The following is a 14924-nucleotide window of genomic DNA, read 5'->3' as shown; positions in this document are numbered from 1 at the left end:
AATGTAGTAAACCACTAACTTCCAAAGACTTCTTTGTCGGTGCAACATCACTTGAATGGTTTCCAAGAAAAGACATTGAACCCTTCTATTCATGTATGTGTTTAGAGATGAAAGGGAAGAAATGCCACTGCTTCTCTTAGAGGTGGTTGTATTTTAGAACAAAGGGCTCAGGAGCAAAGGTCTAAGACTGGCTTACAGGGTGAAATAAATCTCCAAAGTAAAGAAAACATAGCTTTGAAGTGCAAAACTTCAGGCCAGCCATCAATGTATATACAAGAGACTTTCTCTCTCTTGCTTAATCATAGAATCATAGAGTTGGAAGGACCCCAGAGGATCATCTAGTCCAACCCCCTGCAATGCTTGAATATGCAGCTGTCCCCTTACAAGGATCGAACCTGCAACCTTGGCATTTTCAGCACCATGCTCTAATCTAGGTATGAACTTTTTATTTCTCAGGCCTCTCTTCCAAGACCCTAAATGAGTCTAACACGTAAGATACAGATGGTGATGCTTTCTTTTCACTAGAAAGGGGAGCTTCATAGGTTTACAAGTATGTAACTTCCTGGTGGTGAGCTAGGAAGGTGCAAAAAACATTGGGTTCAAAGAGAGGCTGAGCAACTAGAAGCTGGGTGTGTTAGCAGCAAAGAGGCCAACATAAATACAGTGGTACCTCGGGTTAAGAACTTAATTCGTTCTGGAGGTCCGTTCTTAACCTGAAACTGTTCTTAACCTGAAGTACCACTTTAGCTAATGGGGCCTCTCACTGCCACCCCCACGCGATTTCTGTTCTTATCCTGAAGCAAAGTTCTTAACCCGAGGTACTGTACTATTTCTGGATTAGCGGAGTCTGTAACCTGAAGCGTCTGTAACCCAAGGTACCACTGTATTCAGGAACATTTCTGCCCCTTTTTTGAGATATCTAGAGAGGGCTTGGCTTCAGACTCCTTCCTTTTGTGATGAAAAATCTTCAGAACACGTCTCTTTGTGGCAGCCTTATTTATAACTCTAGAACAAAATCCCAGAAACCCCTCTAAGTCATATCATTACTAGAAGTCTGATTGTTTCTCTTGGATTTTAAAAAGTTATGGTTTCTTACTGCTTTCTTTGGTTTTAATCTGTTACACATTTATTAATTATGGTTTTTCCTCTATTTGACTTTATAGTTCCAATTGTGACTGACAGTGTATTAACTTGTCAACCCTTTTTCCAGAAAGGGTGATTAATGTATTTAAGAATTAAAGAAAATTGAACTAGCATTTCCATCCAGCAATCACCTGCTTCTTGCATATGCAGTACATTCCAGAAAATGGGCCAAGTTTTTGTAACTTGAAGTTACCAATTTCACCTAAAGCATAATAAAGGGGAAATGACTCTATGCATGATGGGAGTAGGCTGATTCTCTTACCGGTCCATACTGATTCATTTCCTTGTTCTGTGTTTCCTGAAGGGCTGCAACTGTTGCTGTGGCGGTAGCTGTGGCTGTAGCTGCCGCTGCCGCAACTGCAGCAGCGGCAGCAGCAGCAGCTGGTTGAGTGAAATCAGCAGGCGGCCTGGTGTGGGGCGGCATCCCCATTCCTGCAGGATTATTAGGACCTCCTGGGTAGCTAAAGGAGTGAAATGCAATTAAAAGGCATCAGTGTTCAAGCTTGCATTTGGGACCAGAACAGGCACAATACAGGGGGGGGAGATGTGCAGAATGAAAGTGAGATGCTACATATACCAATATTTGATAATCCCTGTACAGAGTTTAGGGAATTATGCAACTGCAGCATCACTCTGGATGCTTTCAAATATAATGTTGCCCCCCACAGAATTGAGTCACTTTATACTTCTCTGCTGATTTCTTATGCTACTTTAATTCTCACACCTCATTCCAGGTGGCAATCCTTTGCAAATTCCACTCTTCTCCCCTCCCAAGAGTATCTACTGCAAACGTACTATTTACATTCATGCTCAATTCCCAAACCCACCCCAGTCCCAGATTTCTGGTTATTTTTGTTTCCTTTCATGAGTTCTGTAACCCCCATCCGCTGAGAACTTTTGCAGGGAATTGCTTTTATCCATTTGCATATTTTCTCAGAAATGTGGTGGCTCCAGTAAAATTCACCAGGCACCCCATCTTCAGGCAACCTGGAGGAAGGAAGGGCTGCCTCCCCTCCTCAGTGGGGGCAATGACAGCACGTTGGGGTACTTGGTAGGTCTAGGTATGCCAACATGGATTGATGACAACATCAGTCTGCATAAACATAAATCAATGAGGCGTGCCTGAATTGTTTCTGAACAATGCAGATAAATATAACCATCTAAGACCAATGTTTTGCCAGATGAATTTTCTGTGGTGACAATTCCTCCGAATGCAAGCACAGTATTGTTGGGCCTCGGATTCAGTCACATTCAAAGATCATTCTCTCATGCAAAGCAGCAGTACTTGTACCCATCAATATCCTTCACATACTAGCTTAGCAAAATGTTAATCATGGCTAAACTGTGGTTTGTGTCACAATTTCAGAGTTAATTAAAACTTTATTTTAGGTGTTTATTAGAGTTAATTGATTGACCTAAGTCATTTGCAAATCATTTCCTGCTACTGTGATTAATTTCCCTCTGAGTCTAGACAGCCTTTTTTTTTAAAAAAGCAACTATGTAGTTTTACTAGGCATAGTTAACTGTAACACCTTAGGACTTTTTGCATAAGCAGAAAAACAAATTGACGGCATGATTATCCATTAACAGTACACTATACTGTTAAGGATCCTGCTTCTATGTTTATGTAACTCTCTTCTTTCACTGTTTTTTTCAAGAATGCCTTAAAGCTGAGACTGTGATTTTTGTTCCCATATTGTAAAGGTGATGAACAATAAGAAAAGTGAAATTTCAGTAAGCTAACTATCTTATAACTATATATGCTTTAGGTTCGAAGACCCCAACTATATAAAGTTCAAAGGCCCCATAACTACATAACTTTCAGCAAGACAACCATTTTATAACCATATTATAGAAGGCCTATAATCTCTCTAGCACGTTAGATTTATGATAGTATGGGTCTCTTGGGGTCTGGTCAGATTAAGAGACTGGAAGTGGCCCTCAGGTTTGCCTGTTCTTTTCCTCACCTTGGGATGATAAGTGAGCAACCAAACCAGAAATCACCAGACTTTATTTCCATATGCAGTCTCCATGTCCTTGTGAAACAGAATTTGATTATGTCATAAGGCCAGGAAGATCCAATATTCAGATTAATATGGTTGGTCCTCCCCACAGTGAGGAGTAGGCAGGAGAAACATGTGGTCTCAATGCTCACTCCCAATCTCAACATAGGCATGAAGTATCAGCTGAACAGGAGAACTACCAAGAGTTTTCTCTGTATACATCTATATGAATATGGCATTCAATACTAATTGTGGGCTTTAAACAGGGCTGGGGAACCTGTGGCCCTCCATGTTCCTGGACTACAACTCCCATCATCCCTGACAACTGTCCATGTCAGCTGGGGCTGATGGGAATCAGAGTCTCATAGTGTCTGGAGGGCCCTGGGTTCCCTATCTCCGACTTTAAGAATGGATCAGGCAAGTTCACAGAGAATCAATCCATTGGTGCCTATTAACTGTGAGAATTAAATGGATCCTCCATCTACAAAGGCACTATATCACCCAATTCTGGATGTTAGGGGAAGCAACAAGAAAAGCTCATTACCATAATCCCCTGTTTGTCAGACTGACAATTGCTGCGAAAAGAACGCTGGGTTGGATCTAGCAGGTGCGTTTTTATTTGCATGTCTTAACGAGCGGAGGGAGTGTGATATGCCTCTCAAGCATGTGTATGTGGTCCATGTGTTGAATGGCAAAGGACCTCGTCGTTTAAGCTGCTCCTGCTTAAAATACATCCATCCATTGCCTACTTAAGATGCCTGAGAAGTGCCAAGCTCTATTCTACACAAACCAGCCTTACCTTCCCCCAAAGCCTCCACTCCCTGGGTAGTTGGGCCGCCCATACATGCCCTGTTGGATATACGGCTGATTAGAGCCTGCCTTGGCCGAGAACTGCTGTTGCTGCCCAGCAAACTGAGGTGAATTCATGCCAGGATTGCTGGTAGTCATCCCAGAAGCCATGGGATTTCCTCCTGGGTTCATAGGATTGTTAGCATTTGCCATAGGATTTCCCAGCACCTGGTTGAAAGAAGAAGAAAAAATGGAAGTAGCATGTGAACAGCTCTGATAGCAGCACTCATTCCATTACAGGAGGTGCAACTCTGTGTCAGGGTTTGTATGCTTTTGTGCAGACAGTTGCAACTTCAATCTCTGGCAGATCCAGAGAAGGGATCTTGGGAGGGACCAGGGGTGGGGGTGGGAAGCCTGATATCTTGAAACACCACTGTGGCGAGAAAGACCAATGGCCTGACTGTGTAATGCACCTTCCCTTCTTGCTTACCCTTATTATCTCAGTCCCTGCCTATCCAGTGGTCTTAGAGCATGGGCTATCTGGAACCACGTAAGAGTCCCCAGAAGAGGAATGGCTAAATTCAATCTGGGTGATTGCTTATTTTCTCCTCTAGAATCTCCATGGTCCACTAATGCATTTTACATTTGCAAAGCAAGAATGCAAATTCAGGATCTCACAAAGGTTAAATATATAATGAATTAGCATTAAGTGATCACTCTTGATTCAGAATGTAAGGAATGTATTGCAGAATAAGATCAAGATCCACCTAGGGCAGCTTTATTTTTAAATCCCATCAACCAGCAATTACTAAGTTATCCACTTGAAATCCCCTGGTGGACAGTGGTCTACCTTCTGCCCACACCTGCACTGAAAGATTCTAGGGCTACAGGACTATTGTTGCCACCCTGCCATGCCACTGCTGCTGCCTCCCTTACCGGGGTCACACAGCAGTACCCGCATAGCGATGACGATGGTCAAGATCTCACAGAGTACACAAGATCTCGCAAGATTTTGGTGGGATACTGCTGGAAGCTGCCCAAGGCAGCTGCCTCAGCCTGCCTTATGGACGGGCAGGCCTTGTTTGAAAGCCAAATTTAGGCCCAGTAGAGATGGATGAATCTGGCAGTTTCAGTTTCACACAGTGCCTGGTTTTTCCAGTCACTTTGCAGTTTTCCTTTTTCTAATATACGCATCTTGGCAAGCAATTTCCCCATATAATGCATTTTCATTATGTTAAACATGCACATCTCTGTGTGCACTTCCTACAACAAATTGGAGAAGTGCGTCACAAGATTTGGAGAAGCACAAATTTCATAGGATAGCTATGTTTTGTTTGGGCCCAGGAATTATTTTTTTTCAGCCTCTAGCAGTTCTGCCTTATCTGATCCAAAGAATGGTTACCAAGGAGAGAAGCCACAAAATGAAGCTTACCTGGCTCTGGGAGGTGTTAGTCACACCCCATACTGTAGTGACCACTGACAGGGAGCCTGGTGGTTGGTTGGTGTTTTGCTGCCAAGGAACAGAATCATACGGGAAAGTCCCATCACTGCAAAAAAGAAAATGGGGAGGGGGGGAGAAGAGATACACCTAGTATATAAAGTCATACTTTATAATTTAAAGGAGTGCTTGGGCTGGGTGGGAAGAGCAATCTTTTAATTTTCATTCCCCAGCCAATACACTAGCTTGGTGAACTGCCTGACAGTGATAACATTTACAAAGTTAATAGCTTCTGTTTGGTTGCAAGGAGAGCAATTGCTTTTGCATCAGCGAAGGGAAGAAATACGTTTGACAGTGAAGCACAAATGCATATGACAATGATTGTGGAGGTGAATGGCAATGAAATTAGTTGAAGCATGAAGAGTTTCACTTATGAAACTATGCTACCTGCAGAAGTGGCAAATGGCAATAAATTTGCGAAAGTGGGTTTTTAGCAACTGAAGCAACACATGAAGCAAAGTGGATGCTTGGATACATTTGCTTTGCCAATGTCATTTATTTTTAAGCTCTTGAGCCACCATGGCTTTAGCTCCCTTGTCCCAGCCCAATCAGGTCTAGACTCCAGCTCTTTCTTCCTGCACTGGCTCATAGCAATCCTTTAAAGGAACGGCAATTGCTACATGAGCTAAAATTAGAATTCAGAGGGCATCCTCTCACACGTTGCATAAGCAGCACACCCAAAAACCCCTATTAGTGTACTATGAGAGCTACTGTGGTACACAGACTAAGAATCAGCTGTGAAACAGGAAGTCTGCAATGAATTTACTAGGTAAGGGTCTTCTCTCTTTTGGTCCATCTTCCCGAATCAGCAATCTGGGGATAACAACACTGACCTGCCTTACAGGAGTTGTTGTACGTATACTGAGATAAAATATATTCAAAGCACTTTGCACATTCAAAAAGCGCTGCATAAAAGCTTTTATTACTATAAAACCCTGATGTAATAAAATTACATATTTTGTGGCATATGAGAGCCAGGATTATTTGCCCCCCCCAATAAATTATACTCATGCATACAGCTAAATAGATCTAGCCTCTCTTTCTGTGAGCTTAGGTTGATATAGACATAAAGAACATACTCTAAAAAAAAATCCCCATGACCTTGCTATGTAGGTGATCAAATATGGTAGAAAACTCTACAAATGTCACAATCCATTTGCATCACAAGCAGGACCTAGATGTATGGTTGATTCCAATACAGCTCAAGAGAGCTTCCTGGTGCACCATGTCTACAGGGATGTGCACAGTCAATCTGATGGGATATTAAGGAGAACAGGAGGCCTGCACATGTCTCTCGCCTCCCTCCTCTTGTATCAGGCACAAAAGAGAGTTGGATGGTGGACATAAGAAGCCCAATATTCTCCTAACATCTCATCGTGCTGCCTGTTCACACATAAATGGGAAAGGGAATCAGGGCTGTAGGATGCTGTCTTGGGACCCTCCATGCACAAGTGCTGCACCTGCAGATGTGAACAAACTATGTCCGCAGGCACTATATTCACCTATAAATGTATTATTATTTATTTGCTGTATTCTCAAAACCTGCAACCTACAGCTTGGTCTTTGATGTGCGTCTGCTCTGCGTTAATTGGCATACATGCATATCATATTTTTAAACTTAAATAGGTGCAACCCATTAACACAGGAATGTAAAATATAAAATTTCAAGCTTTCCAATATGTATAAATTAAATAACCTTTGAAGACAGATATGAATGTGATGAATAAATACAGGGGTTATGGTGCTGGGCAAAGTCAAGCTATCTTTTTGTTGAAGTACGATTCTGCTAACTTTGGTTGCTATGATTTCCAGTGCTGGAGCACTTGAGGCTGTTTATTACAGATAATCGAAACACTCCTACTCAAAATGTGTGTTACATAAAGCTTGGAAATGAGAGTGTATGTGTAATAATTAAAAAACCAGCAGTTAAGTTTTCTTGGGGATCCAAACATGGCAAAAGCTCACAATCAAAATTGACCTAGCAGGTCCTACCTGTTGAAAATGAGCAATGGACAAAAACAAAAGTAACAATACAAATGGAATAAACAAACTGGATCTGAAACATCTTCTTAACCATGATACATAATTAAGAATGCAAATGTTTATTTTGAGGGCATCCCTTTGAAATGGATATTGTGCATGACTGGAGGGGATGCAATGGGAACAGAAACACAATTTAAAGGGTGTTTAGCTTCCTCCAAACCTTAAAACAGGCTGACTTCTCAAGAGTAACAATGGGGGAAGTTTTAACATTAACTTTCCTTTGGAGGACAATGCTATTGTGGATAATTTTCTAACCTAAATAAGCATAAAGACACTGGCTTTCAATTTGTGTAATCTGAAGTGGATTGTACCAATGGCATCATCACTATCATCTTTCTTTCTTTTTTAAGAAAAAGGAAAGAGAGAAAACAAATGTGGGCTCCATGTTGCAGATTGGGGCTAGAGGTGAACAGAAAGGTTGAAGACAACCACTTTAATGCAACCTGAGACTTATAATAGGTGTTGCTATGAAGAAGCTACAGGAGACACCAAGGACTGAACATAATCTGTTAGTCCGTCAATACTTTTCTTTAGACCCTCATTCTCAGACTAAGCTTTACCTAGGGAATACTGCACACAACATGGAAATAGGTGGCACTGTGAATACTGAAACTTGCTATCAAGTAAATGTGCCAAGAATCAGGATACTAGTTTTTATACCACAGTGTGATTTTATGAAAATATTGTAGCAACATCATTCCATCAATAGCACAGTAAAGCACTAAAATCAAACAATTAAAGAAACTGCAAGATCAAGAACAAAGTATTTGCTTGCAGTCAGCTGGGACATTAGTTTTCCTCATCGTCTGGGACCATACGTTACAGACAATTCACTTTTCAGCCTCCTAGCTGCTGCTTCTCCACTGAAGGGGTGACTTGGAAGCGGGAAGAGAGGTGCTTAATCCTTTCCCTGCCAGCTACATCCCCACTGCAATTCTCCCTGCCATTTTTTTCTCAGCTGGAGTGTCAGCATCATGTTTCAGTCACGTGTCTAGAACAGTGGTTTCCTATTAGCTAAGTTCTGTGCCCCCCCCCCCCCCGTTTTTCAGAAGCCAAGCCATGGAACCCCTAATTCTGCAAATTTTGATATCTCTATAGTAGCTTTTGTTATGTGAATGGTGCCACGGACCCCCTGCAGTCTGCGGACCACCAATTGGGAACCACTGGCCTAGAACATTGGCAAGGAGGGAAACAATGGAGCGGGGTGCAAGGGGAATGGAAGGGGGTATGGAAACCCCACTTCCACACACAACTTTTGCCTCCCAACTCTGCTTTTGGAGAAGAGGCACCTAATTTAATTTGGCAGCATAATGTGTTCTATCAGTCTGAGTCTCTTAAGTGTCTGCTGCAACCGGCGTTTCCTTGATTCTTTTATAGAACACTCTAGTGTCTATATGCTTAACTGTAGGGCAATCCTTTCACATATTCTGCAGTCCCTCTTCACAATGCCCACATTTACTGTGGTTCTGTTCTTTAATACCCCAATCCTACAATTACCTGCTAGGCGGTTTGCTGGGGTCTCATGCTAACAAGATGCACTGCAGGTAAGCACAGCTCCTTAAACTCCCCAAAATCAGCTAAGAAAACTCCAGTGGTCATGGGCTGGAAGGTGGAATCAGGAGACCTGGGTTCAAATGCCTAGGCAACCCTAGACTCAGTGAATAGCCTTCAAAAAAAACAACCTTTCCCAGGTTTAGTTCTCTATGTGTATAGCATAAATAATGGTGACCCATCTCATCACAGAACTATCATGTGAAGATAAGTGAAGTAAAAATATTGTTTATCCCCCTGGGGCTTAGTGACAGGGCAAGACACAAGTCTCAATTATTAAACAACTACCCCACCCTATCTGAAATGTCCTTAGGGCGTTTCTGTCTGACTTTGTGTACAGTCGCTGTAACTGTTCCCTATTCACATTGGCACATCTTGTCTATGAAAACACCTTTGATCCAAGAGCAGCTTTTTGCTCTGGTGCTGTTTACCCACATGCCCCACTGGTAATGCCAGTGAAGGAGCAAAGGCAACTTTTGGTGAGTTTCCTTAGGATTGAAACATGAAGCATGGACTTGGTGGTACAAAGAGGGAGCTATCAAAGGACAGAGCACTGCAGAGAACTGTTCCTGAAGCACTAGGTACAGGGAAAGAAGCTGGGGACGAATAGCTATGGGTAAATCTATCTTAAGTATATGAACTATCCCTTTCTGTGGCTGATCCACAGAGAACAAGGGAGTCTTTTACAGCCTATTTCAGAGCCCGGCTCTTTAGCGCAAGCTGTAGAGACTCACGCTTTCAGCTCTGGAGGTCCCCGTTTCAATCTCTGGGGTCTGTCAAGATGGCAGCCGTCACATATGCACCTATGAATCAGAAGGGAAAGTGTAGGTCCAGAATAAAAATTGAAAGCCCTAACAAAGCACATTGATTACCCTGTTTTGCATGTGGTCCTCACAATGATGTCATCTATGACCTGGGGCTAAGTTAGGCTTATAGCTACTCCAGACAATGAGCAGGCAAGCACGCACGCACACACACACACACACACACAGACACACACACCCTTGGCTTTCCTCACTTCGTCCAACTTATTTTTGCTTTCAAACAGGAAAATTGCAGTATTATCTAATCAGCCTCTGTTACTTTACCACCAAAGAGGAAAAGGAGCACATTAGCAAATCACAAAGCTAGATAAATTTTGTGACATACCAACACACAAAGAATAAGCCACAGTCTGATATGTATCTACACAATACAGGGGGCTTGGGGGTGCTGTTCTGAAAATACCATATTCACATCGAGTTTCCCCCCCTGCAACTTATAATATTGCTTATCCCATGTCATGGCATCAGCATGCACATCTCCCTGCACTTGACAGCAGCAGGGGCAGACTTTGGTAATACGGTGCCCTGAGCAAGGGCAAAATTTGGCACCCCCCCCCAAATATTTATTATTTTCACAGTAATTACTTTTGGTGCAGTTGCTTTTTTAATTGATCTTCTCAGTAGGTACTTGTATAAATTGTTGTTGCCATTTTGCGCGCCCTGTGCAGGGGAACACCCTGTCCAACCCTAAATCCGGCGTTGCCAGCAGCAGCAGCCGCCAGTAGCATGGACTGGGGGTGAAGAAAGACACAGAATGCTGCAACCATGACACAAGGCCACCATTTCTACATGTTACAGGTATAAAGGGAGAGTACTTGACATAGGGATGCCTATCATCTTGCTCATAATAATAATTTTATTATTTATACCCTGCCCACCTGGCTGGGTTTCCCCAGCCACTCTGGGCGGCTTCCAGAATACGTAGTTCTGCCCCAATACATAAGGGGAACACTTTGAAAGAAACATTGGGGTTGCTGTTTTAAACTGCAGACTATGTGAATTGATGCGCGAGGAATCTGACATTCCCAAAGACCCCTGCATCTGTGAAAAACAGTATTCATCTCAGAGTAACAACACTGGACACTGACCACTTAGCAGTTCTGATGGGGAAACAAGTAATGCAGGTAGTAAAACAATTGGAGAGTTAATCCGCAACTGTGAGGGCTGGTGCCAGAGGCTGGCTCAGACAGGTATGTGCTGGAGTGCAGAGCATCCTGGAAGGCCCAGTGAAGTGATTATGCCATCCTTCTCACTCTGCCTGGTGTGCCTAGAAGACTGGAGGCTTTCTCAGAAGCAAAGTGAGAAACAGCACAGAGGACTAGGGTGTATGTGTATGACAGACCAGTTGAGCATATAAGCATGAAAATCTGCCTAATACAGAATCTGACCACTGGCTCATCTTGCCCAGTGTTGACTACTCATTGACAGCAGCTCTCCAGGGTTTCAGTAATGGGTCTCCCATAGCCTTGATACCCGATATCTGTAATTGGAAATGCCAGGGATTGAATCAGGGACATTCCATGTGCAAGGCATGGGCTGCCTCAGTGAGCCACAGCCGCTGTCTCCAAAGTGAGAGCTTGATAGGGGGAAAGCAGGATGGGAGGTTAGGAGAGAGAGACAGAACTAGGAAAGGAGGCCAGGGGAAAGGTGGAGGACAAAGTGAGCAGTAGGAGTGGACCTGATCCCCATGCCAGATCCATGGGGATACCAGGTACAGCCGAAGAAGACACCAGCCACATCTCTCCCTTATGCATCATATGCCATTTGATTGAAACCAATGTACTGTGACCAAACCAGCTATATTAGACTAGAGTGTTCAACAAGGACTTGACATTTTAAAATCAGTCTAAAGAATTGAACTAGAAGAAACGTGCCAATATAAGATAAAACTAACTGTAATCCAATTAACTTTGAGGAGAGCCAGTGTGGTGTATTGCTTAGTGTGTTGAACTTTGACCCAAGAGACTTGGGTTCAAATCTATGACACGCTGTGCGTGACTCACCTTTTCTTCGCCTAACTCCTCTCACAAGGTTGCTGTGAGGTTAAATACTGCCCTCATCCCTTTTGTGTCTAAATGAAATTTATAAATTACTAGAAACTTTTATGCATGTATTACGTCCCTTCCTCACCCTATTCAAATTCACTGAGCTCAGGTGAGGACCTTGGGGTGCTCTGTAGTACAGCCTGTTGCAAAGGGGTAAATGTAGAATCCCTTCTGGAATTGGCCCCTTGCACTGCTCCTTTTATGCTGGGAATCCTAATCATGTGAAGAGGACAGTGAGGCAGCTCCTTCTCACAGCTCCCAGGAAGGCAACATTGGTGTAGGAACTAGCTGAATCCCTGATTCCTGCCAGGTTGCCTTGGGCTCCAGGCATTATTAGGGCAGCATAAAAAGCAGCAGCTTCCTTGCTGCCAGGATAATGCCAGAACGGGGGCTTAAGATGACAAGATGCTACAGAAGACATTTCTCTTGTCTCTGTACCAGTTGTGCAGAAGAGGAAACTTTGGCGCATGCAGCTTGACATGTCATACTACCACTGCAGGACTGAGAAAAAATTGCACTTGTCAAGATCCCATCTTTTAAAAACCACTGAAAGCTTCAAAAGCTTGGTTCTTTACTGCTGTGTTTTTCAAACTGTGTTCTGGGGACCTCTAGAGTTCTTCAATGAGAAAATCAGGAAACGTGGGCAAGCTGCCCAAGACAACTTCTTCATCACAACCAAATCCATCTCTGCCATGCAGAGCCACATGAGATTTTTTGGTAGCATGCTTCATTCAATGAGCCTCGCTAACAAAAACGGGCCTGGGCAAAAAATTTGATACAAATCTGAGGTTCTGCCCACTCCCCCTAACAAAAATCCTGGCTGTGCCCCTGCCCTACCGGTAGAAAGGTAGCTATTTAAATGTTTTGTTTGTAAACAGAACATTTTAAATATATTTTTAAATAATTTATACAAAATACAATTACATAAAATGATAGGAACATATTGAAATATTGTTGAAGCACAAGTGTGTTCATCTCACTATTTACATATCTGAAAACTTCAGATTTTAAATGCTGCAGCCTTCAAACATTCCCATAATTTACGGGTCATCTTGCACTTTTATAATAAAGCAACATATACTGACTCTTCTGAAAAGCTCTTCATATACACCTCAGAAATGAACTGCAGTGAACTACAACATACCAGAAGCAAGCTAATTTAATTTTTTTCTGCACCATTTAACTGTTCCTGCTACTAGTACATCATACATTCCTTTTAAGAAATTCCAACTGTGCTCTAAAGTTTCAGAGGAAGAGTAAGCTGACTTCAGGAAAGAAATGATGGAATTATCTGTACACTGACAGCAACTAAGAAACCAGATCTCTTTAACTATGATGTATGGTAACCAGATCAGTAGATTTCTCATGATTGTGAGATTCGAATTGCACCTGACTTGCTCTCACTTACACACGCCTGTAACATGCACTTGACCCAGTACGCTGGAAAAGTCACTGGACATTAACCTTCCTGTTCACTAAAGAGAAACAGGTGTATCTTAACCAAACCTGCCAGCATCTTAAGATACTGCATGACTAAGGGCTCATCCACACTTTGCTTTGTTGTGCATTTCTAGCCATAGATCTGGGCTTTGCAGGTCTGTGTCTGAGCACGTTTTATTTTTGTTTTGCCCTGGCGCACAGGTCTGTGCCTAGAGAGTGTGGGGCAAAAGATATGTGTGGATATGCCCTAAGAAAGGCACTGCTACTTGTTGTGCCTTTGGGGCCCTGCCTGATTTCTGAAGCAGGGAGTTCCAAGATGAGAATTCCATTGGTAAATTCCTTTTGACTATTCCTAGAGTCAGACTCTTACACTTGGAGGGGGGGGGCAGTGAAGAATTTTCCTCTAGGCAGTGACTGAGGTGAGGAAGTTGTCTTCTACTGTATTGCAGCACATGGCTTAGTTCATTTGAACCAATGGCCCTGAGGTATTGGGCTTTTAAGTGCCTTTCTGAAAGGCAAAGGGTGATCTGCATGGGACTGGTTCTAGCCCACAGTGGGTTATCTGGGCATTTGCAGGGTCAGTCCCCGGGACATTTTGGTGCCCACGCAGAGCATCTTGTGCAAGCCTTAACAAAACGAATGGAAAATGCTCAGGATAACGACTCTGGTAGATTATACCTTCTGTTGCTCCAAGTCTGCCCCTCAAAATGGTGGCTTCACCTGGCCTCAGGGCAAGATCGTATCTTCTGACTGCATTAATATACGGCTCCAAAGAAAAGCAAAAACTTAACAACTCTGGAAGGACCAACTGAAAGTTACAAAGTAATGAGCTAGTAAGATGCTGTTGGTTAAAGGGGATGCTGGAGGCACACCTGGCAATTCTTTGCAGATAAATGCAGTGAGTATTTGTGACAAGTGCAGAAGATTTCAGGTTACTCCAAGGTATCCTGGGAGAAAGAAGCTGTGTCTGCTGCACCATATTACTGCAGTCACATATTGCAGTGGAAACCCTCAAAAGGCCCTTTAAAAACACACCTTTTTCTTCTCCCTCCTCCTTGCTGTTCTTGCGAATATATATATATATCTGTATATATTTAAAAAAATGTTACACTGTGCTTCTTTTTGGATCCCCCCCCAATGGATCAACATAGCTGCCTACATTTTTGCCTGCCTTGAATGAAATCTCTAACTTCAAAAGCTTGCTGTTTCAAGGTTTCTGCTTAATCCCTGAGTTAGTGTGAGTGGAGTGGAAGAAACAGGCATGAGGGCATACATTGTGGTATAAGGCAATAAGAATAAGGACAATTTAGGATATCTATCAATGAAATGAAAAGAGGATTAAAAAAATATGTGCAGATGAGAGATATGCAAATAAAACTGTTTCTGTAAAACTCATTCACATGTCTCTTACATGTACTTTGTTTAATCTTCATATAATACAGACTTCTGTGTCCCAATCTGAATTATTTCTATAGCGTTCTTTTCCTGTTTACAACCCTTATCTCTGTTATCCTCCCAGCAACCTTCTGAGGTGAGACTAGGATGTAAGAGAGTGAGTTGTCAAAAGCCACACACTATTCTGATGGAC

At 42.7% G+C, this 14924-nt stretch overlaps 1 protein-coding gene across 12 annotated transcripts in view; it reads right to left on the bottom strand.

Annotated features, from left to right (window-relative positions):
- Positions 1–14924, bottom strand: part of ZMIZ1 (zinc finger MIZ-type containing 1) — a 282517-nt gene that overhangs the window by 24854 nt on the left and 242739 nt on the right. For 8 of the 12 annotated variants that reach the window (XM_033148712.1, XM_033148716.1, XM_033148715.1 and 5 more), the window contains 4 exons: positions 9762–9830; positions 5368–5482; positions 3946–4163; positions 1406–1604 (listed from right to left, as the gene is read on the bottom strand). In XM_033148712.1, the coding sequence (XP_033004603.1) occupies positions 1406–1604; positions 3946–4163; positions 5368–5482; positions 9762–9830 (601 nt within the window). The remainder of the gene's footprint in view (positions 1–1405; positions 1605–3945; positions 4164–5367; positions 5483–9761; positions 9831–14924) is intronic. The other 4 variants (XM_033148718.1, XM_033148723.1, XM_033148719.1 and 1 more) reach the window with 1 other exon arrangement.

This window comes from Lacerta agilis, chromosome 5 (assembly GCF_009819535.1).
Source record: "Lacerta agilis isolate rLacAgi1 chromosome 5, rLacAgi1.pri, whole genome shotgun sequence".
Classification (NCBI taxonomy): domain Eukaryota; kingdom Metazoa; phylum Chordata; class Lepidosauria; order Squamata; family Lacertidae; genus Lacerta; species Lacerta agilis.
Note: the sequence above shows the minus strand (reverse complement) of the source record. Positions and strands in the feature narration are given on the sequence as shown.